The 24,364-nt window shown below is 42.9% G+C and overlaps 1 protein-coding gene across 2 annotated transcripts in view; it reads right to left on the bottom strand.

Annotated features, from left to right (window-relative positions):
* The window catches only part of LOC126106343 (uncharacterized), a 106,570-nt gene that overhangs the window by 44,598 nt on the left and 37,608 nt on the right, over window positions 1-24,364 (bottom strand). For both annotated transcript variants that reach the window (XM_049912594.1, XM_049912593.1), the window contains exons 7-9: window positions 24,028-24,085; window positions 23,225-23,364; window positions 3,468-3,516 (exon numbers count right to left, since the gene is read on the bottom strand). In XM_049912594.1, the coding sequence (XP_049768551.1) occupies window positions 3,468-3,516; window positions 23,225-23,364; window positions 24,028-24,085 (247 nt within the window). The remainder of the gene's footprint in view (window positions 1-3,467; window positions 3,517-23,224; window positions 23,365-24,027; window positions 24,086-24,364) is intronic.

Below are 24,364 nucleotides of genomic sequence, written 5' to 3'. Positions count from 1 at the left end.
AGAATGCTAGTAGTTCATCAAATGAAGTTTTTGACATTCGAAAATACTGAAAAAACTTCTTCTCAGATTGTCTCAGATCGTCATAAAGGGTGTAATACAATCCTTTCTCCAGCCGATCACGTAGCAGTGGATGTATGTGTAATGAACGTTTTGTCTTCATTCTCCTCCTCCTCCTCCTCCTCCTCCTCCTCCTCCTCATTACAAGTACTAACAACAGTTCCTCCTCGCTCGAGTCCATTTCACCAACTAATCAGTTGGCAATAGCTGCAGTGTGGGACACCAGTGACCCAGAACTGTTCGCCACAGTCACCGGTGACCGTTACAAGTGTCCCAGTGTGAAACGAGCCTAATAAAGCAATTAGGATTATTCAGTTTACTACCACAATCCACCTTATTTCTGTGAAAATACCTTCCAACAGTGAAAAAAACCGTAACACGTAACAACTGAATTGTACACCACACAACACAGAGTAATGTAACAACCCTCAGACCAATTCCGAAGTACTGTGACGCAGCTGCCGTCAGAGCAGAGAGTTCAGCACAGGGTCACCGTGCCACTCGAACACCGCATTCCGTGAACCCGTATTTGAGCTGCATATCTCCGTAAGAAAACCCTTCCAAGGTGCCATGTATTGCAACTAACTACACCGGAATATAAAACACTAGACAGAACCGAGCAGTACTGCATGCAAAGTTGAGGGCAGTGAAGTAAGGAGGGCATTACTGTTGTCAACAGCAGGTACCACAAGTTAATAAAACGAGGCACTGAGTACATTCTGTCAATATTTACACTGTTGAGCACTATTTTCAGTGCAATACAGATACAAAGCTAATTGGGACAAGCTCAGACGGTAGAGCACTTGCCCGCGAAAGGCAAAGGTCCCGAGTTCAAGTCCCAGTCCAGCACACAGTTTTAATCTGCCAGGAAGTTTCATATCAGCGCACACTCCGCTGCAGAGTGAAATCTTATTCTGGAAACATCCCCCAGGCTGTGGCTAAGCCATGTCTCTGCAATATCCTTTCTTACAGGAGTGCTAGTCCTGCAAGTTTCGAAGGAGAGCTTCTGTAAAGTTTGAAAGGTAGGAGATGAGGTACTGTCGGAAGTAAGGCTGTAAGGACAGGGTGTGAGTCGTTTTTAGGTAGCTCAGGTGGTAGAGCACTTGCCCGCGAAAGGGAAAGATCCCAAGTTCAAGTCTCAGTCCGGCACACAGTTTTAATCTGCCAGGAAGTTTCATATCAGTGCACACTCCGCTGCAGAGTGAAAATCTCATTCTGGTCAAGCTTTGATTATTTAAAAATTTTTAAATGTAAAATAATGTAGAATAATGTAGAATAAGCTGTGGCCAATCAGATGGACGACTTCATGAAAGGGAACTGCACTAGTCAGTTGAGCGAGTACGTGCAGTGAGCGAGAAGCGCGGCCAGGGACGAGCAGAGGGACATGGCTGGTACAGATGCGAAAGTGGACAGGTCGCCTGAAGACACTGAAGGGTACAGTTCGGACTGAGACGCGAAAGCAGACAGTCGGTCTTTAGGCAGCTAGGAAGTGAAACGACTTAAAAAATTTCGCTTTGTGTGGTATCGTGGGACTTAGACTCTGAGCGGTGTAAATATTAAGGTGGACTTATGTTTCGCAATGAGACTGTTAATGATCAAACTGTGTCAAACGGATATGCGCTCACGTGTAATAGTAATTCTAAATATGACCACTTTCGCTATTAGTTTTCTTTCTGAATAAACATTATTCTAACCAAATCGCAACTGTGTGGCTTACATCATTTATGGGTTGTTAATTTAGTTACCAATATTATTATTAGTACTGTTATATGTTACATTAACTTCGTTTCATACAATTTCGCAAACTTGGCATCAATCAGACAATTTAACCACAGGGTCACAAGTGTCTAATTTAGGGGTGTAACGCGACACATGCAGTTCAACCCCTAGACGAGTTTGATCCAAGATATTTCAATGAAGAGGAACCGCATGTGACCCCGAACACCTTTGGGATGTTCGCTTGCAAGGAAAAATAGAAAGGTGGAAGGAATATTTATAGGATCTATACAAGGGAGATGAAGTTAAGATAATAGAAAGGGAAGAGGATGTAGATGAAGATGAGACAGAAGATACAATACTGCGAGCAGAATTTGATAGAGCACTGAAAGACCTAAGTTAAAACAAAGCACCTGGGGTAGATGACATTCTGTGAGAACTAGCGATAGCCTTGTGAGAGCCAGCTATGACAAAATTATTCCACCTGGTGTTCAAGATGTATGAGACAGGTAAAATACCCTCAAAGCTCAAGAAAAATGTAATTATTCCAATTCCAAAGAAAGCAACTGCTGACAGGTATGAATATTACTGAACTACAGGTTTATAAGTCACAGTTGCAAAATACTAACACAAATTCTTTACAGAAGGAACCAATATTTATGGCATTTGTAGACTTAGAGGAATGCTTTGACTAAGCTGAGTGAAATGATCTCTTTGAAATTCTGGAGGCAGCAGTGGTAAAATACAGGGAGTGAAAGGTATTTACAACTTTTACAGAAACCAGACGAAAGTATAAGAGTCGGCGGCATGAAAGGGAAGCACGAATAGAGAAGGTAGTGCGACTGGATTCTAGCCTGTTCCCGAAATTTTTCAATTTGTACATTGAACAAGCAGTAAACGAAACTAGAGAAAAATTCAGAATAAGAATTAAATTTCAGGGAGAAGAAATAAACACTTTCAGGTTTATCAATGACATTGTAATTCTGTTAGAGGTAGCAAAGGACTTTGGAGAGCAGTTGAATGGAATGGACAGTGTCTTGAAAGGAGGATATCAGATGAACATCAACAGAAGCAAAACAAGGATTATGGAATGTGGTTGAATTAACATTAGGTGATGCTGATGGGATTATATTGGGAAACAAGGCATTAAAAGTAAAAGTAGTAGATGAGTTTTGCTATTTGTGCAGCAAAATAACTGATGGTAGAGAAGAGATAAAAAGCAGACTGGCAACGGCAAGAAAAGTGTTTCTGAAGAAGGGAAATATGTTAAAACTGAAGATAGTTTACCATGTATGGAAGTAACAAAAACAAGAAGAGCATAGAGGCTTTTGAAATGTGCTGCTACAGAAGAATGCTGAAGATCAGATGAGTAGATTGCATAACTAATAAGAAGTTACTGGACAGAACTGGGGAGACAAGAAATTTGTGGCACAAATCCGTCTTTGAATTGAAGACAAGGATGATGATGACAACACTTGTGCATCTACATCTGTCCTGTGCTGCTTTCACTGGTCAAACAGCCAACTGTAGTTAATTACTTACTAATCTCCACAAACACACAAAATAGCTAAATGAATGCTGACACACAGTATAAATTACCATAATGTCAGGTGACACAATTGAACATTTGAAACAGCTTGCACACTTTCCCCCTCTCTCACCACAGTGCCAAATAATGCACAGATGTTACTTACTGGTTGCTGCTGCAGGCTCCTCCAGTTTCGGAGTCACCCTATCCCCAACCTGAAAACAAGACAAACCAATGAATCAGTCACCCTCAGTCATAATTTTTTCTTAAAACAAATTTTTTCAAAAATGCTATCAACGTGCATATCTAACATTACAATTTAATCATAAATGAAATGAGGCTGACTGGGCCTTTATAGGGAATCGGTGCCACCAATTCTAAATAAACAGCACAATAATGGTAACAAAAAGTCTTTTGTCAAATACAGTAGAGACGACAGGAGCCAAAAGCTATAACTGTGTGAATATTTTTGTTGTGCCTATCACGAATCAGCATCTCCGCTATATGGTGAGTAGCAACTTTCCTTCTCTGGTATTGTTACATTCCATCCTGGATTTTCCATTGTTTGATTTTCATCTTTAGAAATGAATGTTTTCATTGCCCAAAAACATGCTATAAGATAGTAAGTGGTGCTTAACCACAAACATCTAGCAGGTGCATTTCTGAAAGAAATTTATGCTATTTGACTGTAAATTACTATTAATTTACTTCACACATCATGATTTCGGCTTTACAGTCATTCTCAAGTGCAAGTTGAAATGTCACAAAATATCTGACATGCCTAAATGATATGTCATCTTCAAGGTAACATAATATCTGTATTTATAAACCTGTCTTATCACAGAATATGAGTACATATCAAAGATACATAATAAGAATGGCATTATGTACAGAAATTAAACATTAACACATTATAATGTGTATTTGACAGCCAATACATTGGTGGGACCTGCATTCATCAAGTCCATACATGATGTCTGTCAAACATGCATTACAATTTGTTAATGTTTAGCTGAGCACAATGTTATCCTTATTACGTGTCTTTGAAATTAATTTTTGAAAATTATATATATATATATATATATATATATATATATATATATATATATATATATATATATATATATATATATATATATATATATATTGTAATTCAATAGATAAAAAATTTACTCACCAAGAAACAGCAGGAAAATACACAGATAAAGCTTTCAGAGCCAGTGACTCCTCCTCCTCCTCCTCCTCCTCCTGGCAGGAGGGCTGAAGGGGAAGAAAGAGCAGAGAAGGAAAAGGGCTTGTGAAGTTTAGGGTAATGGGGAGAGTATGCAAAGATTACCTAGAACCCCCGGGCCAGGGGAGACTCACCGGACATGATGAGAGGGAAATACTGTTGGGGACTGCATCAGATGAGAGCTTAAGGGTGTAAGATAGAGCAATATGCAATACAGAGATTGTGGATTGGATTCTTCCACCAGACAGTAGTTTCTCAGAACTCCACAGGTGGGAACTGACATTACAACAGTCCTCAGTTTTCGACACCCACATGGCCCTAATTTAGGTTAATTTCTTCAGTCTCAGTATTCCTCTCCTTTTAGTTTTCTATATCCTTTCTTTTCCAAATGTGTGTATTTTTCCCTGCCCCCACCTCTTTCACATATAAAAGCACTTAGCTTTCTGTTCTTATTAACTTGTGCACCATGTTTTGACAGTAATCTCTGTATTGCATATTGCAGTATCTTCCACCCTTTAGCTATCAGGATACCAAATCTCGTTCAGTGCAGTCTTCAACAACCAGTCATTCCTTTGTGTCCTGTCCATCAAGTCTCCCTGAGATGGGGTTCTGGGAGAGTTTTCCAAAGTCTCCCTATTCCTAAACCCCACTAGTCCTTTTCTTCACTTCTCTTCCTTCCCTTTCAACCCTTCTGCCCGAGGAAGGAGCCACTGGCTCCGAAAGCACACCTAATTATAACCTTCATTTACGTTTGTGTTCTGCTGCCCCTTGGTTAGTAGATTTTTTTTATCTATCCAATTAAATAATTTTGTCAAAAATAATTGTTTTCATTATTGTATTAGCCCACATCACCATCATCCTTTTACATGCAGTCCTCATCGTCTGTCTCGTTCAAACTGTCATCTGTTTTCTATTTTACGTGCTAATGTGTTTGTTTATTTATCTGTATCACCAAGATTAATTAACATTTTGACCCTACTTCTTTTCTAGTACTGAATTCCGTGCACACAGGCAGGTCCATTTTTATTTGCATATAACAATTCCATTGTTATTTACGAATTTCTATATAATAATTTACAGTTCAGTTCAATACACTGCAGGGCCTTCTCCTGATCGTCTTTCACCAACCTGTCACAACTCCGGAGATGGGAACTTGCCCTTCAGTATATCCTCTCTTCTCGTTATCCGCCAGGCCTCAACCTCCGCTAATTTCAAGTTGCCGCTGCTCATACCCCACCTGTCTTTCAACAACATCTTTGCAGCTGTACTTCTGCCTTGACTGACATCTCTGCCAAAACTCTTTGCCTTTACAAATGTCTGCTTGTGTCTGTGTATGTGCGGTTGGATATGGGTGTGTGTGCGCGCGAGTGTATACCTGTCCTGTGTTTATAAGTAATTCCTTCATGTTTTTTGTGCAATTGTTTTTCACCAGACCACTCTGATCGACTTTCACTGCCGTCTCCCACATCTCTCTAATTACTATGCTAAGTAGTTTACATTTTTATCCTGTGAACCTCTTTCTGTTTACTCCATTTTTAAAATTTTGTCTGTTTTCATGGCTTTCCCAATTTTTTTTCCCCCCCCCTGCTTCATATAGATCATCCCCTCATTACCTCCTTTCTGATTTTTCTGAATTTTTTTCCTTGCTTTTCTTCCATTTTTCTATCTTTTTCCAAACTCTGCTTTTCTTTTTTGACACTCCTACCATTTCCAACACTCCAGACCATTCTTTCTTGCTGTGTTGCACCCCATTACACATCAGTTCTTTTTGAAAACATGCTTTTGCACTATCAAAATTAGTGTCCTACAGTCTATTTCTTGAAAACTACTTATCCCTGGGAATTACTCCCAAAGGGTTAACACTGGAAGTCCCTGTTTCTGAATGTAATCCTGCTCTACACCAGGCTCTTTTACAGTTTCGAATGCAGCAATCTCTTACACTTATCCGCCTATTCTGTGACCTGCATCCCCCATCTGCAAATTTCCACTCCACAAGACTTCACTCCTCCTACAAAATCCTGCAGTTTTCTATACTTCATGTTTCCTTGGATGGTATCACCCACCAAGCCAACTTCAAACTGCATCAACATACCAGACTTCACCTTAAAAAAGCTATCCCACCTTCTCCTACACTACTTCAACAGTGGTATTTCCCTTCCAGACCCTCTGTAGCTCCCCAAACAGCCACACCATCAACCAACACTCCTCTCCTACAAACCGAGCTTGGCCAACCTCCTTAACATCCCACAGCCTTCACCACTGCCTCCTAGACTAAGAACAACCCATAATACCATGAACCAGTCACAGCAGTACAGTGTCCTAAACCTCTCATCTAAAGCACTCTCCCCTCCTGAATTATCTGTATTATCTAAGATCTCACTTTAAGCCCTAAACATTAATTTGATCATGCTGCTTTGGTGAAGGATCTACTATCCTTCAATTAAAATGCCTGGGAAGTCTCCCCCAACTTGCAGTTCTGGGTGAGGAGGAGGAGGAGGAGGAGGAGATTAGTGTTTAACGTCCCGTCGACAACGAGGTCATTAGAGACGGAGCGCAAGCTCGGGTGAGGGAAGGATGGGAAAGGAAATCGGCCGTGCCCTTTCAAAGGAACCATCCCGGCATTTGCCTGAAGCGATTTAGGGAAATCACGAAAAACCTAAATCAGGATGGCCTAGTTCTGGGTGACTTTCCCGAAATCTACCCCTTTCCCTAGACCTCTCCAGTCCTTTTTCTGCACCCCTCTTCCTTCCCCTTCTGCCTGAAGAAGTAGCCTCTGACATAAAACTGAGTACCAGTCTTCTTTTTTTTTTGTATTCATGCAAATATTGTCCATAGGTACTTATTGGATAAATTTCATGTATTTGAGCCTCCTGAACACACAAACCATTGTTTGCAGCTATGGGTACAGATGTGGCAGGAACGCAGAATACTCTTACAAAATCTGAACAGCAGGTACATATGGGAATGTACCTTATCAGCTTCATACACTTACCAATGACATCAGAGCAGTGTTGACAATTTGCAAATTGATGAAGGCTTGCTCATTCTATGAGGACAAGATGCGCCGGTTCCAACACACACCTAATGTGAAATATTGGAAAGCTGTTTTCCAGAAGAACTTGGCATCTTGTCAACCTACCAGTTGCAGAAAGTGTCATCTGTTGTGAAGAACTAATTCTTATCCTTACTCACTGTAAAAATGACACGCTTTAAGCCAAAGCCTTCATCAGAAAAGAGAAACACACACACACACACACACACACACACACACACACACACACACAAAACCACTGTTGCTGGCTGCTTAGGACTTCCCCAAAAGTTTTATGTGTAACAGTCTTCTTCTTGTTCCTGTCTGCAACACAATGTGTCATCCATACGATGAGTACTAATCTATCCTTTCCATATCGCTGAAATTCCAACCTGTACTTCCCATTGTTTAATTCTTTTATACCTTTTTGGAAGGTGCCTGTCAACAGTCGTTAAGTAATGTATGAAACGCATATCTGTACCATCAGCTGTTTTTATTTTAAACCAAAATATCTACCAGTTTCGGTCTTTGACCACCTTCACGGGTGAGGGTTAAAATGGTTCAAGCCACCATACTGTATTAGTCATTACTTAAAATGTGTGCATTTCGTATACTTAAATTGTGCACATTTAGTATTCATACATTTGCTTTTAAAGTCCTGTGTCATATATTTACATTCATAGCATGCACTGTGGATTTTAAGTAATGACTAAAACAATATAGTGGCTTAAACCATTTTACCCCTTTTTATGAAGATGGCCCAAGACCGAAACCTGTAGATATTTGGGTTTAAAATAAAAAAAGCTGAGGGTTCAAATATGCATTTATACATTTAATTCTTACCTTTATTAAACAGTGCTTTAAGAGAAACTTTGCAACCTTATCTAAGCGATAAAAGGACTCATTTTAGGCGATACAGTGAAGAAAGAAAAACCCTCTTTTATAGCAAAAAAATGGTTCAAATGGCTCCGAGCACTATGGGACTTAACTTCTGAGGTAATCAGTCCCCTAGAACTTAGAACTATTTAAACCTAACTAACCTAAGGACATCACACACATCCATGCCCGAGGCAGGATTCGAACCTGCGACTGTAGCGGTCGCGCGGTCCCAGACTGTAGCGCCTAGAACCGCTCGGCCACTCCGGCTGGCCACACTTTTATAGCAGTTGTAGATATTCTACAAGCTTCTGACACTGTCAAAAACCAGTTTTGAAATGCTGAAGTAGTAATAGCAGTAGTTGAAGACTGCTTTGACGCAGGTGGTTTCCATGTTGCTCCATCCTATGCAAGCCTGCATCCATATGTAACTCCTCTGCTATAAATCAAACAATCTAAGATCCAGGATGAAATGTAACAATATTAGAGAAGGGAAGTTGCTACTCACCATATAGCATATAGCAGAGATGCTGAGTCACATTAGGCACAACAGAAAGATTCACACAATTATAGCTTTCGGCCATTAAGGCCTTTGTCAGCAATTTGTTACTGTGCTATAAATCCGTTTCAACCTGCTTACTGTATTCAAACCTTGGGCTCCCTCTACAATTTGTACACCCCACCCCCAGTCTGGTTCATGATGTGGGTTCCTGTAGTCATGTCCTAGTTCATGAACCACGGGCAACGTATGAGTGGCCAAGTAAGTGGTCCCGACAGTCGGGATACCAGTTACTTTGGAATAAGGCTGGGCACCTCGGACATATTCTGAGTCGTGGTCACCTTTGCGCTCATACGGCAAAGACTACGAAATCCACCGGTTAGTCCCTCAACCGTTGGGGGTAAAACCCAATGGGACTCGGGGCAAGTAAGGCTAGCAACCTGCTTCCCTGGTACTTTAAATATGATGCTGGCAACAATCAGAGCAAAATGCCTCGGACCTTTGGAGGTGACGGAGTCCCACCTCTAACTGACAAAGCAGGGACTCCTAAGATACGACTTGGCAAACAAATGGTAATGATATGGGGAGCTATTAATATCAATGGGGGCTACTCTGGAAAGAAGGTAGAGCTGGCAGAGTCTGCAAGTAAGATGGGGCTGGACGTTTTAGCTGTTAGTGACATTCAGGTAAGGGGTGAGAAAGAAGAGGAAGTGGGAGAATACAAGGTCTCCCTGTCAGAAGTCAAAGAAGGAATAGCACAATGGGGTATAGGGCTTTACATCAGGAAAGAAATGGAACCCAGTGTACTTGCAATAAGGTATGTAAACGAACGACTGATGTGGATAGATTTGACAGTGTCTAGCAAGAAAATTAGGATTGTTTCAGTATATTCGCATTGCGAAGGGACAAATCAAGATAAGATGGATAGTTTTTATGAGGCACTCAGTGAGGTAGTTGTTAGAGTAAAGGACAAGGACAGTGTTCTGCTCATAGGTGATTTTAATGCCAGGATTGGAAATCGAACAGAAGGGTATGAAAAGGTTATGGGTAAATTTGGAGAGGATATGGAGGCCAACAGGAACGGGAAACAACTCTTGGATTTCTGTGCCAGTATGGGCTTAGTAATCACAAACTCCTTTTTTAAACATAAGAACATTCACCGGTATACTTGGGAAGGCAGGGGAACCAGATCTGTCATTGACTATATAATAACAGATCAGGAACTCAGGAAGGCTGTGAGGGACACACGTGTATTCAGGGGATTCTTTGACTACACTGATCATTATTTAATCTGCAGTGAAATTGGGTTTGTGAGGCCGAAAGTGCAGGAGGTCAGGTCCATATGTAGGAAGATAAGAGTGGAGAAACTTCAGGATAAGGAAATCAGGCACAAGTACATAACAGCGATCTCAGAAAGGTACCAGTTAGTTGAATGTAGTCAATTACAGTCATTGGAAAAGGAATGGACAAGGTACAGGGACACAGTACTAGAAGTGGCTAAAGAATGTCTTGGAACAGTAGTGTGTAAAAGTAGGAGGACGCGCACAGCTTGGTGGAATGACACAGTCAAGGCAGCCTGTAAAAGGAAAAAGAAGGTGTTGTGACTCGCCGATCATTCAAAGTGCCGCCGCGCAATTACGCGCGTCCTCTACGTGCGGCACTGTCTGCCAGCCATGCAGCAGCTGCGCCACCTAAGCGGCCAGCCGAGCAGCGGCCGCTAGACTGGGACTCAGTGCTTACTCGAATGCTAACGAATACACATGTCAACTTACTCTGTGACTTATATGTGTTGTTGTGTCGTTCCGAAATATATGTGTTAAACTTGAAGTTCTAAAAATTGGTGACGAGGTAGTGGATTTTTTCCTTTTCACCGTTGACTCACAGGGTTCCATGGCTACTGTCGAACAACTCTTGCAAAATCTCCTTGAACAGCAAACACTTCTAACAGCGGCGATTCGTGATTTCGTCGCGGCGTCAAATGCGGGGCGTTTCTCGTCATTGGCTATACCTCCTTTTCCTCCTTACAACGAGACGGCGGAAGACTGGTCTGATTATGAAAAACGTCTTCGACAGCACTTCTTGGCATTTCATGTCACGGACGAACAACCATGTAAGTCTCTGTTCCTCTCCTGGATTTCACCTCAAATGTATCAGTTGTTGTCGCAATTGACTCCTTTGAAGGATCCTGCGTCTTTGTCCTTCGCTGAAATGTGCTCACTTCTGTCTGTCTATTTTCAAAAACAAACGCATGTGGTAGCCTCTCGTGTTGCCTTTTATCGTTGTCAAAAACAACCAAATCAATCCTATCGCGCTTGGGCTGCTGAACTTCACGGCCTCAGTCGAAAGTGTCAATTTGTTACTGACATTCACAAAGAATCTTATGCTGATTCCATGGTGCGGGATGCTATTATCCGGTCGGCGCCCGACAAAGAAGTTCGGCAACGTACCCTTCAATTGGCGAAACCGACTCTAGATGAAGTTCTCTCCATTGCGCAGTCTTTTGAAATTTCTCGCGCCGCTGGGGCGCAAATAGAAGCGTGGGGTGATGTCGGGGAAATACAACCTCTGTGCGCTGTTGACGACGCGTGCGGCACATCCCCGCCGGCCGACGTGGCGGCAGTGCACTCCCACGCGCACCATCGGCCTGGCCGTAAACAACCCGCTAAGAAACTGCAGCAAAACCCCCGGCAACTTCCTTCATGTCCGCGGTGTTTTACGAAACATTCACGCGAGGATTGTCCCCAACGTTGGGCTGTGTGTCACAATTGCAAAAAGAAGGGTCATGTGTCTTCCGTTTGTAAATCCGACTGACATACATGATGTTCATGAACATGACACTGATTCTATTCTGTATTGTCTGTTAATTGCACTTCTTCCCTTTCAGGGAAGTTATTCCTCACTGTCCACATCCTTGGTCGAGATGTTCGCATGCAAGTGGATACCGGTTCTGCTGCCACTATAATTAATTCTCAGACGTATATCCAGCTGGGTTCTCCAATCCTGTCCCCTGTCACTCGGCAACTACGGACGTACAATAAACAGAAGATTTCTCTCTTGGGACAGTTTAATGCTGAGATATCTTACAAATCCGTCGTTCGCACTGTTCCCATATTTGTAGTCAACCAGAGCAACACAGAAAATCTTTTTGGTTTCGATGCCTTTCGCGTTTTAGGGTTCTCCATAGATGACTCTGTCAATATTGTCTCTGACGCTATTCCTTATGCTCAACTGGATTCCTTGTTGACGACATTTTCGTCCCTTTTTTCTCCTGGGTTAGGCCGTGCAAACGACTTTGAAGCTCATATCACGCTCAAACCCACTGCTCGGCCTAAGTTTTTTCGGGCTCGGCCCATTCCTGTGGCCCTTCGTGATCAGGTAAAACGGGAGTTGGATCGTCTCACTGCGTCAGGGGTCTTGCTTCCTGTCACTTCCAGTGAGTGGTCCTCTCCTGTCGTAGTTGCTAAGCCAAATTGTGATATTCGTCTCTGTGGCGATTTCAAAGCCACTGTAGAGGCTCAATGCCTCATCGACACTTACCCTATGCCCCGTCCTGAAGAACTGTTCACTAAACTTGCTGGAGGCCAGTGTTTTACTAAAATTGACCTGTCAGAAGCTTATCATCAACTTCCTCTCTACGCTGCTTCCCGGTAGTTTCTGGTCCTTAACACGCCTTTCGGCCTCTATCAATACCAACACTTGCCATTCGGGGTTGCTAGCGCCCCTGCTCTCTTTCAGCGATTCTTGGAACAATTATTGCTCCCTGTCCCTGGGTGTATCAATTACATGGACGACATTGTTGTCACTGGCTCCACCACTGAAGAACATCTTCAAAATCTCCGCACGCTTTTTCATGTCTTACAGACTGCCGGTCTTAAGTGTAATCTTCAGAAATCACAATTTTTTCAGGCATCTATCACGTACTTGGGGTTTCAACTCTCTCGGGATGGTATTCGTCCGCTTCCACAAACTGTCGCGGCGATCGATGCCCTTCCTCGCCCTACATCTGTTAAGGAACTGCAGGCCTTCTTGGGGAAAATAGTATACTATCACAAGTTTTTACCGTCTGCGGCTTCGGTGGCTCAGCCGTTGCATCGCCTGTTGCATAAAAACGTGCCTTTTCACTGGTCCGCGTCATGTGAAATGGCTCTGAGCACTATGGGACTTAACATCTGTGGTCATCAGTCCCCTAGAACTTAGAACTACTTAAACCTAACTAACCTAAGGACATCACACACATCCATGCCCGAGGCAGGATTCGAACCTGCGACCGGAGCGGTCACGCGGTTCCAGACTGATGCACGTCATGTGAAACGGCTTTCCAGAAATTAAAGACTATGCTGAAACAGGCCCCGTGCCTGGCTACTTATCGACCTGGCCAACATCTTGTTCTTGCCACAGACGCCTCTCAATACGGGGTCAGTGCAGTCCTTGCGCACCGTTTTTCTGACGGTTCGGAACAACCCATTGCTTATGCCTCCAAAACGCTCACGGATGCCCAACAAAAGTATTCTCAAATTGAGAAAGAAGCTTTGGCCATCATTTTTCATAAGTTTGGTGTTTTTCTCTATGGCTCCAAATTTCATCTTGTTACGGATCACAAACCACTTATTTCCTTGTTTCATCCATCAACGTCACTTCCCGACAAGGCTGCACACCGCCTCCAGCGTTGGGCTCTTTACTTGTCCCGTTTCAATTATGAGATTCATTTCCGGCCAACTGCTCAACGTGCAAATGCTGATGCTCTGTCTCGCCATCCCATGGGTCCTGATCAGGCATTCGATAGGGACGAACTTCTGTGTTTCCATCTGAATGTTGCCGAGCAGCGGGTTGTGGACGGGTTCCCCATCACTGGGGACAGGCTGGCGGCTGCTACGGGTTCTGACCCTACCCTCTCCCGGGTTTTACGCTGTATTCAGAAGGGTTGGCCAGATCGCCCGTCCGCTAAGACTTCTGATCCATTGCGGAACTACTACGCTTTACGCTACTGCCTCCGGCTAGGGATGGTGTTATCCTCCTCTCCACTGACAATGCTTCGCCGCATGTTGTGGTACCTGCGTCTTTGCGTGCTTCGGTCTTGCGCCTCCTTCACCGAGGGCACTGGGGTGTGTGTCGCACAAAATCTCTGGCGCGCCGTCATGTGTACTGGCCTGGCATCGACTCTGAAATAGCACACATGGTCGCTGCCTGCGGCCCTTGTGCGTCACAGGCCGCTGCCCCGAAGTCATCTTTGTCACCGTGGCCTTCGCCTGAGAAGCCCTGGGAGCGCATTCATGCTGACTTTGCGGGACCCTTTTTAGGTACTTATTGGCTCCTTGTAATTGACACCTACTCTAACTTTCCTTTCATTGTACGTTGCACATCACCTACCACTGCAGCAACCACCAGTGCTCTCGCCCGCATTTTTTCTTTGGAAGGCCTCCCCTCTGCTCTTGTTACTGATAATGGTCCGCAATTTGCCTCTTCCGAATTTGCGGATTTTTGTGCTCGTCATGGCGTTATGCATGTCACGGCCCTGCCGTTCCATCCACAATCCAACGGTGAGGCTGAACGACTGGTCCGCACATTTAAGGCTCAGATGCGGAAACTTCTGACATCTTCTGCTGCTGATGAGGCACTTCTCCAGTTTCTGGCGTCTTACCATTTCACCCCCATGGGCAACCACAGCCTGGCTGAGCTCTTTCATGGCCGACAGCCCCGCACGCTACTTCATCTTCTGCGGCCTCGCACCTCACAGCCGCGGGTGCCTTCACTTGGCCGGTTCACCGCCGACGACCTCGTCTGGGTACGGGGATATGATAGGTGGCCAAAATGGAGCCCGGGCTGCATCTTAAGACACCGTGACAGACGCCTGTATGAAATGCAGACGGACACGGGTGTTGCAATGCGTCATTCGGACCAGCTTCGGCCTCAGGTGCCAGCAACGCCTGTTCCGAATGCCGTCACACCACCTTTGGCTCTACCTGATGCTCGGGATCTTGGCATCTCTCAATACTCACAACGCAGCCCTCTCATTGTCATCGCGATGCCAGCACCAGAACGGATGCCACCAGGAGACGTGCCCATGCAGGAACCGGAGGACCATCCTCTGTCTGAGCAAATCTACTCGCCTCCTCCTCCAATGGACACCGACACATCGCCCATGTCTCCTGTCATATCAACTGGACTTGCAACAATGGGCAGATTGGTGCATGGGGCCCCAGCAGATTCGACCCCTACGTCTCCTGTCATCTCGACCCGTTATCATTGGGGACACTTCCATCCGTACGGGAAGCCGCCTCCTCGAGACTTTACGGCGAGTCAAACAACGCCTATGGACGTTACCCATCTCCAGGACACCTCCATCAAGACCAGTGCAACAATTTCGAAGGGGGGAAAAGTGTTGTGACTCACTGATCATTCAAAGTGCCACCGCGCAATTACGCGCGTCCTCTACGTGCGGCACTGTCTGCCAGCCATGCAGCAGCTGCGCCACCCAAGCGGCCAGCCGAGCAGCGGCCGCTAGACTGGGACTCAGTGCTTATTCCAATGCTAACGAATACACATGTCAACTTACTCTGTGACTTATATGTGTTGTTGTGTCGTTGTGTCGTTCCGAAATATATGTGTTAAACTTTAAGTTCTAAAAGAAGGCGTATCAAAAATGGCTACATACTAGAACTCAGGTAGACAGAGAAAGTTATGTTGAAGAAAGAAACAAAGCCAAACAGATAATTGCAGCATCCAAGAAGAAATCTTGGGAAGACTTTGGAAACAGGTTGGAGACTATGGGTCAAGCTGCTGGAAAACCATTCTGGAGTGTAATTAGCAGTCTTCGAAAGGGAGGTAAGAAGGAAATGACAAGTATTTTGGACAGGTCAGGAAAACTGCTGGTGAATCCTGTGGATGCCTTGGGCAGATGGAGGGAATATTTTGAAGAGTTGTTCAATGCAGGTGAAAATACGATCAGTAATGTTTCAGATTTCGAGGTAGAATGGGATAGGAATGATGATGGAAATAGGATCACATTTGAGGAAGTGGAGAAAATGGTCAATAGATTGCAGTGCAATAAAGCAGCTAGGGTGGATGAAATTAAGTCGGAACTCATCAAATACAGTGGAATGTCAGGTCTTAAATAGCTACACAGGACAATTGAAATGGCCTGGGAGTCGGGACAGGTTCCATCAGACTGGACAAAAGCAGTAATCACACCAATCTTTAAACATGGAAACAGAAAAGATTGTAACAACTACAGAGGTATCTCTTTAATCAGCGTTGTGGGTACAATCTTCTCAGGTATTGTTGAAAGGAAAGTGCGAGTATTAGTTGAGGACCAATTGGATGAAAATCAGTGTGGGTTTAGGCCTCTTAGAGGTTGTCAGGACCAGATCTTTAGCTGTTGTTGTTGTTGTTGTTGTTGTTGTGGTCTTCAGTCCTGAGACTGGTTTGATGCAGATCTCCATGCTACTCTATCCTGTGTAAGCTTCTTCATCTCCCAGTACCTACTGCAACCTACATCCTTCTGAATCTGCTTAGTGTATTCATCTCTTGGTCTCCCCCTATGATTTTTACCCTCCACGCTGCCCTCCAATACTAAATTGGTGATCCCTTGATGCCTCAGAACATGTCCTACCAACCGATCCCTTCTTCTGGTCAAGTTGTGCCACAAACTTCTCTTCTCCCCAATCCTATTCAATACTTCCTCATTAGTTATGTGATCTACCCATCTAATCTTCAGCATTCTTCTGTAGCACCACATTTCAAAATCTTATATTCTCTTCTTGTCCAAAATATTTATCATCCATGTTTCACTTCCATACATGGCTACACTCCATACAAATACTTTCAGAAATGACTTCCTGACACTTAAATCTATACTCGATGTTAACAAATTTCTCTTCTTCAGAAACGCTTTCCTTGCCATTGCTAGTCTACATTTTATATCCTCTCTACTTCGACCATCATCAGTTATTTTGCTCCCCAAATAGCAAAACTCCTTTACTACTTTAAGTGTCTCATTTCTTAATCTAATACCCTCAGCATCATCCGACTTAATTCGACTACATTCCATTATCCTTGTTTTGCTTTTGTTGATGTTCATCTTATATCCTCCCTTCAAGACACCATCCATTCCGTTCAACTGCTCTTCCAAGTCCTTTGCTGTCTCTGACAGAATTACAATGTCATCGGCGAACCTCAAAGTTTTTATTTCTTCTCCATGGATTTTAATACCTACTCCAAATTTTTCTTTTGTTTCCTTTACTGCTTGCTCAATATAGAGATTGAATAACATCGGGGAGAGGCTACAACCCTGTCTTACTCCCTTCCCAACCACTGCTTCCCTTTCATGTCCCTTGACTCTTATAACTGCCATCTGGTTTCTGTACAAATTGTAAATAGCCTTTCGCTCCCTGTATTTTACCCCTGCCACCTTTAGAATTTGAAAGAGAGTATTCCAGTCAACATTGTCAAAAGCTTTCTCTTAGTCTACAAACGCTAGAAACATAGGTTTGCCTTTCTTTAATCTTTCTTCTAGGATAAGTCGTAAAGTCAGTATTGCCTCACGTGTTCCAGTATTTCTACGGAATCCAAACTGATCTTCCCCGAGGTCGGCTTCTACTAGTTTTTCCATTCGTCTGTAAAGAATTCGCGTTAGTATTTTGCAGCTGTGGCTTATTAAACTGATTGTTCGGTAATTTTCACATCTGTCAACACCTGCTTTCTTTGGGATTGGAATTATTATATTCTTCTTGAAGTCTGAGGGTATTTCGCCTGTTTCATACATCTTGCTCACCAGATGGTAGAGTTTAGTCAGGACTGGCTCTCCCAAGGCCGTCAGTAGTTCCAATGGAATGTTGTCTACTCCGGGGGCCTTGTTTCGACTCAGGTCTTTCAGTGCTCTGTCAAACTCTTGACGCAGTATCGTATCTCCCATTTCATCTTCATCTACATCCTCTTCCATTTCCATAATATTGTCCTCAAGTTCATCGCCCTTGTATAGACCCTCTATATACTCCTTCCACCTTTCTGCTTTCCCTTCTTTGCTTAGAACTGGGTTTCCATCTGAGCTCTTCATGTTCATACTAGTGGTTCTCTTATCTCCAAAGGTCTCTTGAATTTTCCTGTAGGCAGTATCTATCTTACCCCTAGTGAGATAAGCCTCTACATCCTTACATTTGTCCTCTAGCCATCCCTGCTTAGCCATTTTGCACTTCCTGTCGATCTCATTTTTGAGACGTTTGTATTCCTTTTTGCCTGCTTCATTTACTGCATTTTTATATTTTCTCCTTTCATCAATTAAATTCAATATTTCTTCTATTACCCAAGGATTTCTACTAGCCCTCGTCTTTCTACCTACTTGATCCTCTGCTGCCTTCACTACTTCATCCCTCAAACCTACCCATTCTTCTTCTACTGTATTTCTTTCCCCCATTCCTGTCAATTGTTCCCTTATGCTCTCCCTGAAACTCTGTACAACCTCTGGTTCTTTCAGTTTATCCCGGTCCCATCTCCTTAAATTCCCACCTTTTTGCAGTTTCTTCAGTTTTAATCTACAGGTCATAACCAATAGATTGTGGTCAGAGTCCACATCTGCCCCTGGAAATGTCTTACAATTTAAAACCTGGTTCCTAAATCTCTGTCTTACCATTATATAATCTATCTGAGACCTTTTAGTATCTCCAGGGTTCTTCCATGTATACAACCTTCTATCATGATTCTTAAACCAAGTGTTAGCTATGATTAAGTTGTGCTCTGTGCAAAATTCTACCAGGTGGCTTCCTCTTTCATTTCTTAGCCCCAATCCATATTCACCTACTACGTTTCCTTCTCTCCCTTTTCCTACACTCTAATTCCAGTCACCCATGACTATTAAATTTTCGTCTCCCTTCACTATCTGAATAATTTCTTTTATTTCATCATACATTTCTTCAATTTCTTCGTCATCTGCAGAGTTAGTTGGCATATTAACTTGTACTACTGTAGTAGGTGTGGGCTTCGTATCTATCTTGGCCACAATAATGCGTTCACTATGCTGTTTGTAGTAGCTTACCCGCATTCCTATTTTCCTATGCATTATTAAACCTACTCCTGCATTACCCCTATTTGACTGTGTGTTTATAACCCTGTAGTCACCTGACCAGAAGTCTTGTTACTCCTGCCATCTAATTTCACTAATTCCCACTATATCTAACTTTAACCTATCCATTTCCCTTTTTAAATTTTCTAACCTACCTGCCCGATTAAGGGATCTGACATTCCACGCTCCGATCTGTAGAACGCCAGTTTTCTTTCTCCTGATAACGACATCCTCTTGAGTAGCCCCCGCCCGTAGATCCGAATGGGGGACTATTTTACCTCCGGAATATTTTACCCAAGAGGACGCCATCATCATTTAATCATACAGTAAAGCTGCATGCCCTCGGGAAAAATTACGGCCGTAGTTTCCCCTTGCTTTCAGCCGTTTGCAGTACCAGCACAGCAAGGCCGTTTTGGTTATTGTTCAAGGCCAGATCAGTCTATCATCCAGACTGTTGCCCTTGCAGCTACTGAAAAGGCTGCTGCCCCTCTTCAGGAACCACACGTTTGTCTGGCCTCTCAACAGATACCCCTCCGTTGTGGTTGTACCTACGGTACGGCTATCTGTATCGCTGAGGCACGCAAGCCTCCCCACCAACGGCAAGGTCCATGGTTCATGGGGGGGGGATCTTTAGCTTGCGGCAAATAATGGAGAAGTGTTATGAGTGGAACAGGGAATTATATCTATGCTTTATTGATATAGAAAAGGCATATGACCGGGTGCCTAGGAGGAAGTTATTGTCTGTTCTACGAGATTATCGAATCGGAGGCAAACTTTTGCAAGCAATTAAAGGTCTTTACATGGATAGTCAGGCAGCAGTTAGAGTTGACGGTAAATTGAGTTCATGGTTCAGAGTAGTTTCAGGGGTATGACAAGGCTGCAACCTGTCTCCACTGTTGTTCATATTATGTATGGATCATATGTTGAAAACAATAGACTGGCTGGGTGAGATTAAGATATGTGAACACAAAATAAGCAGTCTTGCATATGCGGATGACTTAGTTGTGATGGCAGATTCGATTGAAAGTTTGCAAAGTAATATTTCAGATCTAGATCAGAAATGTAAGGACTATGGTATGAAGATTAGCATCTCCAAAACGAAAGTAATGTCAGTGGGAAAGAAATATAAGCGGATTGAGTGCTAATTAGGAGGAACAAAGTTAGAACAGGTGGACGGTTTCAAGTACTTAGGATGCATATTCTCACAGGATGGCAACATAGTGAAAGAACTGGAAGCGAGGTGTAGCAAAGCTAATGCAGTGAGTGCTCAGCTACGATCTACTCTCTTCTGCAAGAAGGAAGTCAGTACCAAGACTAAGTTATCTGTGCACCGTTCAATCTTTCGACCAACTTTGTTGTATGGGAGTGAAAGCTGGGTGGATTCAGGTTACCTTATCAACAAGATTGAGATTACGGATATGAAAGTAGCTAGGATGATGGCAGGTACTAGTATATGGGAACAATGGCAAGAGGGTGTCCACAATGAGGACATCAAAGAAAAACTGGGAATGAACTCTATAGATGTAGCAGTCAGGACGAACAGGCTTAGATGGTGGGGTCATGTTACATGCATGGGAGAAGCAAGGTTACCCAAGAGACTCATGGGCTCAGCAGTAGAGGGTAGGAGGAGTCGGGGCAGACCAAGGAGAAGGTACCTGGATTCGGTTAAGAATGATTTTCAAGTAATAGGTTTAACATGAGAAGAGGCACCAATGTTAGCACTGAATAGGGGATCATGGAGGAATTTTATAAGGGGGCTATGCTCCACACTGAACGCTGAAAGGCATAATCAGTCTTAAATGATGATGATGACGATGACCCCCAGTCTCCTCTGTTGCCGAACTGATGACTCCTTGATGCCTCTGAATGTGTCTTATGAGCCTATCCTTTTTTCAGTCAAGTTATGCCACACATTTTGAGAAAGCTTTAGGCAATGTTGACTGGATTACAACCACTGACATTTTGAAGGTAGAAAGTATAAAACACAAAATGAAAGATTATTGACAATTTATACAGTGACCAGACATGAGTTATAAGGATGAGGGGCATGAAGGGAAGCAGTGGTTGAGAAGGGAGCACGACAGGATTGTAGTCTACCCCTGGTGTTATTCTATACACAACACGAGCTAGCAATAAAGAACACAAGAGTAAATTCAGGAAGGGAATTAATGTTTAAAAAGAAGAAATTAAAAATTTGAGAATTGCCCAACAGCACTGCAGATCTGTCGCGAGTGGCAAAGGACTTGGAAGAGCAGTTGAACAAAAGGGATAGTACTTGAAAAGTGATTACAAGATGTACATCAACAGTAGTATGACAAGGGTAGTCTAATTAAAGCAGGCCATGCTGAGGGAATTATATTCGCAAATGAGACATTAAAAGTAGTAGATGGGTTCTGATATGTGGGCAGGAAAATAATAGATGATGACCAAAGTATTCAGAAGGTGTAAATGCAGAGTGTCAATAACTAGTAATGCATTTCAGTAACTCCTGTAAGTTACACATGTTGCTGGGCAAGATTCAGTACTTGCTGATAAATAAAAATATTTGCAATCAAGATTGTGAGTTTAAATTTTTTTTTCTCCGTGACCAGTATCGACAGTGTCTAACTGTCATCTTCGGATTTTCTGGAAATACGTATAATTATTTCCAGAACCAAAGGGGACCAACTCTGTCAAAACTGGTCATTGAGGAAATAAAAATATTTCAAAATGCGATCTTTGCTCCAAAACTTCTTATCTCTCACTAAACATGCTATTCAATTTTTTTCTTTGGTAAGATGATTTTTTAACTTCCTCTATCCTCATATAGATCTAATTCAATAAATACCTTATAAAGATGACTTATACACATCCAGATCAGTCACTGTGAGAGGGTGCCCTTTCATTTTCTGAATCACTAAATCTTACAGAAAACTGGACTTTAACCTGAATCAACACTACAATAAACTATATTTGGAAATGAGGAAAAAACAAAGGAAAAACACAAACTTCATGAAAAGCATATCATTTAAGTTATTCGTAGTCACACAATAAAGAAACAACTTAAAAATATGAGTGGGAGCTGTGGGCCTGGGGACTGTAGAAGATGTAACGAGCTGAAAGATAAGTTTATGCATGATAGTTGGGGATTAGTCAATCCATGTAATCAATTGTACTGAAGGAAAATTGGGTTAACGGAACTAATAAATAACGAGACAGAATTGCCTGCCAGTACTTATCCTCACGAGATGAAACGTTTTAGAACTGCTGACAGACCTAGCTTTGGGAGCTGATAGTTCCTTCCTCAAGGAGCAGAGAGTGATGGGTCGGGGAAGAATTAAAGGTAAGAGCGAGTCACCCAGACTGCAGGATGATCAGGACTCACCTGTACTGAGGACGGGGGGAGGAAAAGGTGAAGGGGGAGGCATCAGACTACAAGGTAGTGTGTCACTTGCACTTTTATAGGCGTGTATCAGCAGCACTACATATTCCATTCCTAAAACTAATTACTGCTCAGAAATTCTGTCTCAGATTTTATTAATCTATTCACCGAGTGTCGAAATGTTTGTGAATAAATTGTTAAGTACACTGCACAGCTGCACTATGAGCAACAGTTCATCACAGATACCTGCCACTACACAGAAGCTGGAGTGTCTCAGAAATTCCTGAGCAACCGCACCCCGATCGCATCCACCTTCAGAGGAGCTCGGTACCTCATGGTAGGTTAAACATCCCTATGAGTAAGAAACTGTATGTGTACTTCAGTAAATGCTGAAGTGTCAGACATTTCTGAAACACTACTCTGCTGCCTCCAACTTTCAAATTAACTGATGTGCCAATGCAGTCCCTTTACCTGTAAAGGTTTGACACAGTGACTGAGTGTTTAGGACATTGCAGCAACAGAATAGTTCTCAACTCCTCATCCAATCATCCTGCTGTAAGTTTACCACAGTAAACTTATATCATTTCCAGAAAAACTTACAGTTTCAACACTGCACAGATAATTTCGTAACCTGTATTCCTTTAATGAACAACAGCATTCTCTCTCACTCCTACACCCCAAAAAGGGAAGAAAAGGAGATAATTTGTAAAGAGAGGGGAAATTCTTGCACCTGTGTGTATCATTAAGACACATCCTCAGTGCATTAGGCTGCATAATAATACGGATACTTCTTGCGCAGTTCGAACACAGATCGGTTTAATAAGTAGGTGAGACCTGAGAAGTGTGCTAATTTTGACTCACGAACACATACCTGCACAGTTGTCGAGATGTCTCTCAGCATTACGACTGGTGTGCGTACGCCGTCTGCTTGCGAGGGCTGAGATTCCTGCTCCCTTCTCTGCTGTTGCTGCTGCTGGTGCTGTGTTAAGGACAGCCGCTGCAGCAAAACAACTGCAACGAACCGTATATTTAAATTAAGTTAAGGAAACAACAAAAAACTTGCCAACTATTCTCTAAGTCTCATATACTAAAAAGTATATGTTACTCTATCATCAAAACTATTTTCAGAAATCCTAGACGGAGTTTTAAAGCCTTAAAACCTATGGAGGGGAAGGTGGGGGTGGATGGTGGAAGAACAACACGTAATGAAATTTACGTTAGCCTCTAATGGGCTGTTTGGCTCTAATGCAGATAAACTAAAACAAAATGTAGTTCAACTTAACAGAGCCAGCTTGAAAATGGTACTGAAAATCAATTATGATAGAACTAAAATAAGATATCACAAAAACACCAAAAAGAAAATATTACAAATTAATGGTGAAATTGCAGGACCAGTTTGCCATTTTTTTGTAGGTGGGAGGTTGGCAGGAAATGCACCCCAGTGAATGAATGGAACATGCACCGAGGAAGTTCTTTGCTGGATTCCACCACATAAGAAAAGGGAAAGGCAATGACCAACTGGGAGGTTGGTACATGACATCAGAAAACATGCAGAAACAACAATATTTTTCCCAGTATATAGAAATCACACCGAGAACCCACTTTTACCATTACTTTCTAGATTCCTGGAGCGTGTATGTAACTAAAGGCAATAAGAATCGAGCCTCCACTCACCTGCCTGCAGCATCTGGTGAGAGGAACCGCCCCTCCGGTTCTGAGCACCAGCCCGCTCCTGCCGACAAACATCACAAATACCGGTCATGCGAGATTCCCACCATCTGCGCACTGTCGAAGAGATCGAGAGGAAGAGACAAGACGAGACTGTTACCAACTAGAGGCATAGCTAACTAGAACAGTTACACTTGCCACGATTCCACTTCTTATATGGTTTTTTCCCTGCAATGCATGTACTGTGAGCACCTAAAATTGCTGACTTCTTAACCACACGGTCTTTACAGAGTGCTGATGACAATACTTCTAGTAGAAAAAACTTCTTTAAAGAAATATTCAA

The sequence above is a fragment of the Schistocerca cancellata genome, chromosome 10 (genome assembly GCF_023864275.1).
Source record: "Schistocerca cancellata isolate TAMUIC-IGC-003103 chromosome 10, iqSchCanc2.1, whole genome shotgun sequence".
NCBI classification, from domain to species: Eukaryota; Metazoa; Arthropoda; class Insecta; order Orthoptera; family Acrididae; genus Schistocerca; species Schistocerca cancellata.
Note: the sequence above shows the minus strand (reverse complement) of the source record. Positions and strands in the feature narration are given on the sequence as shown.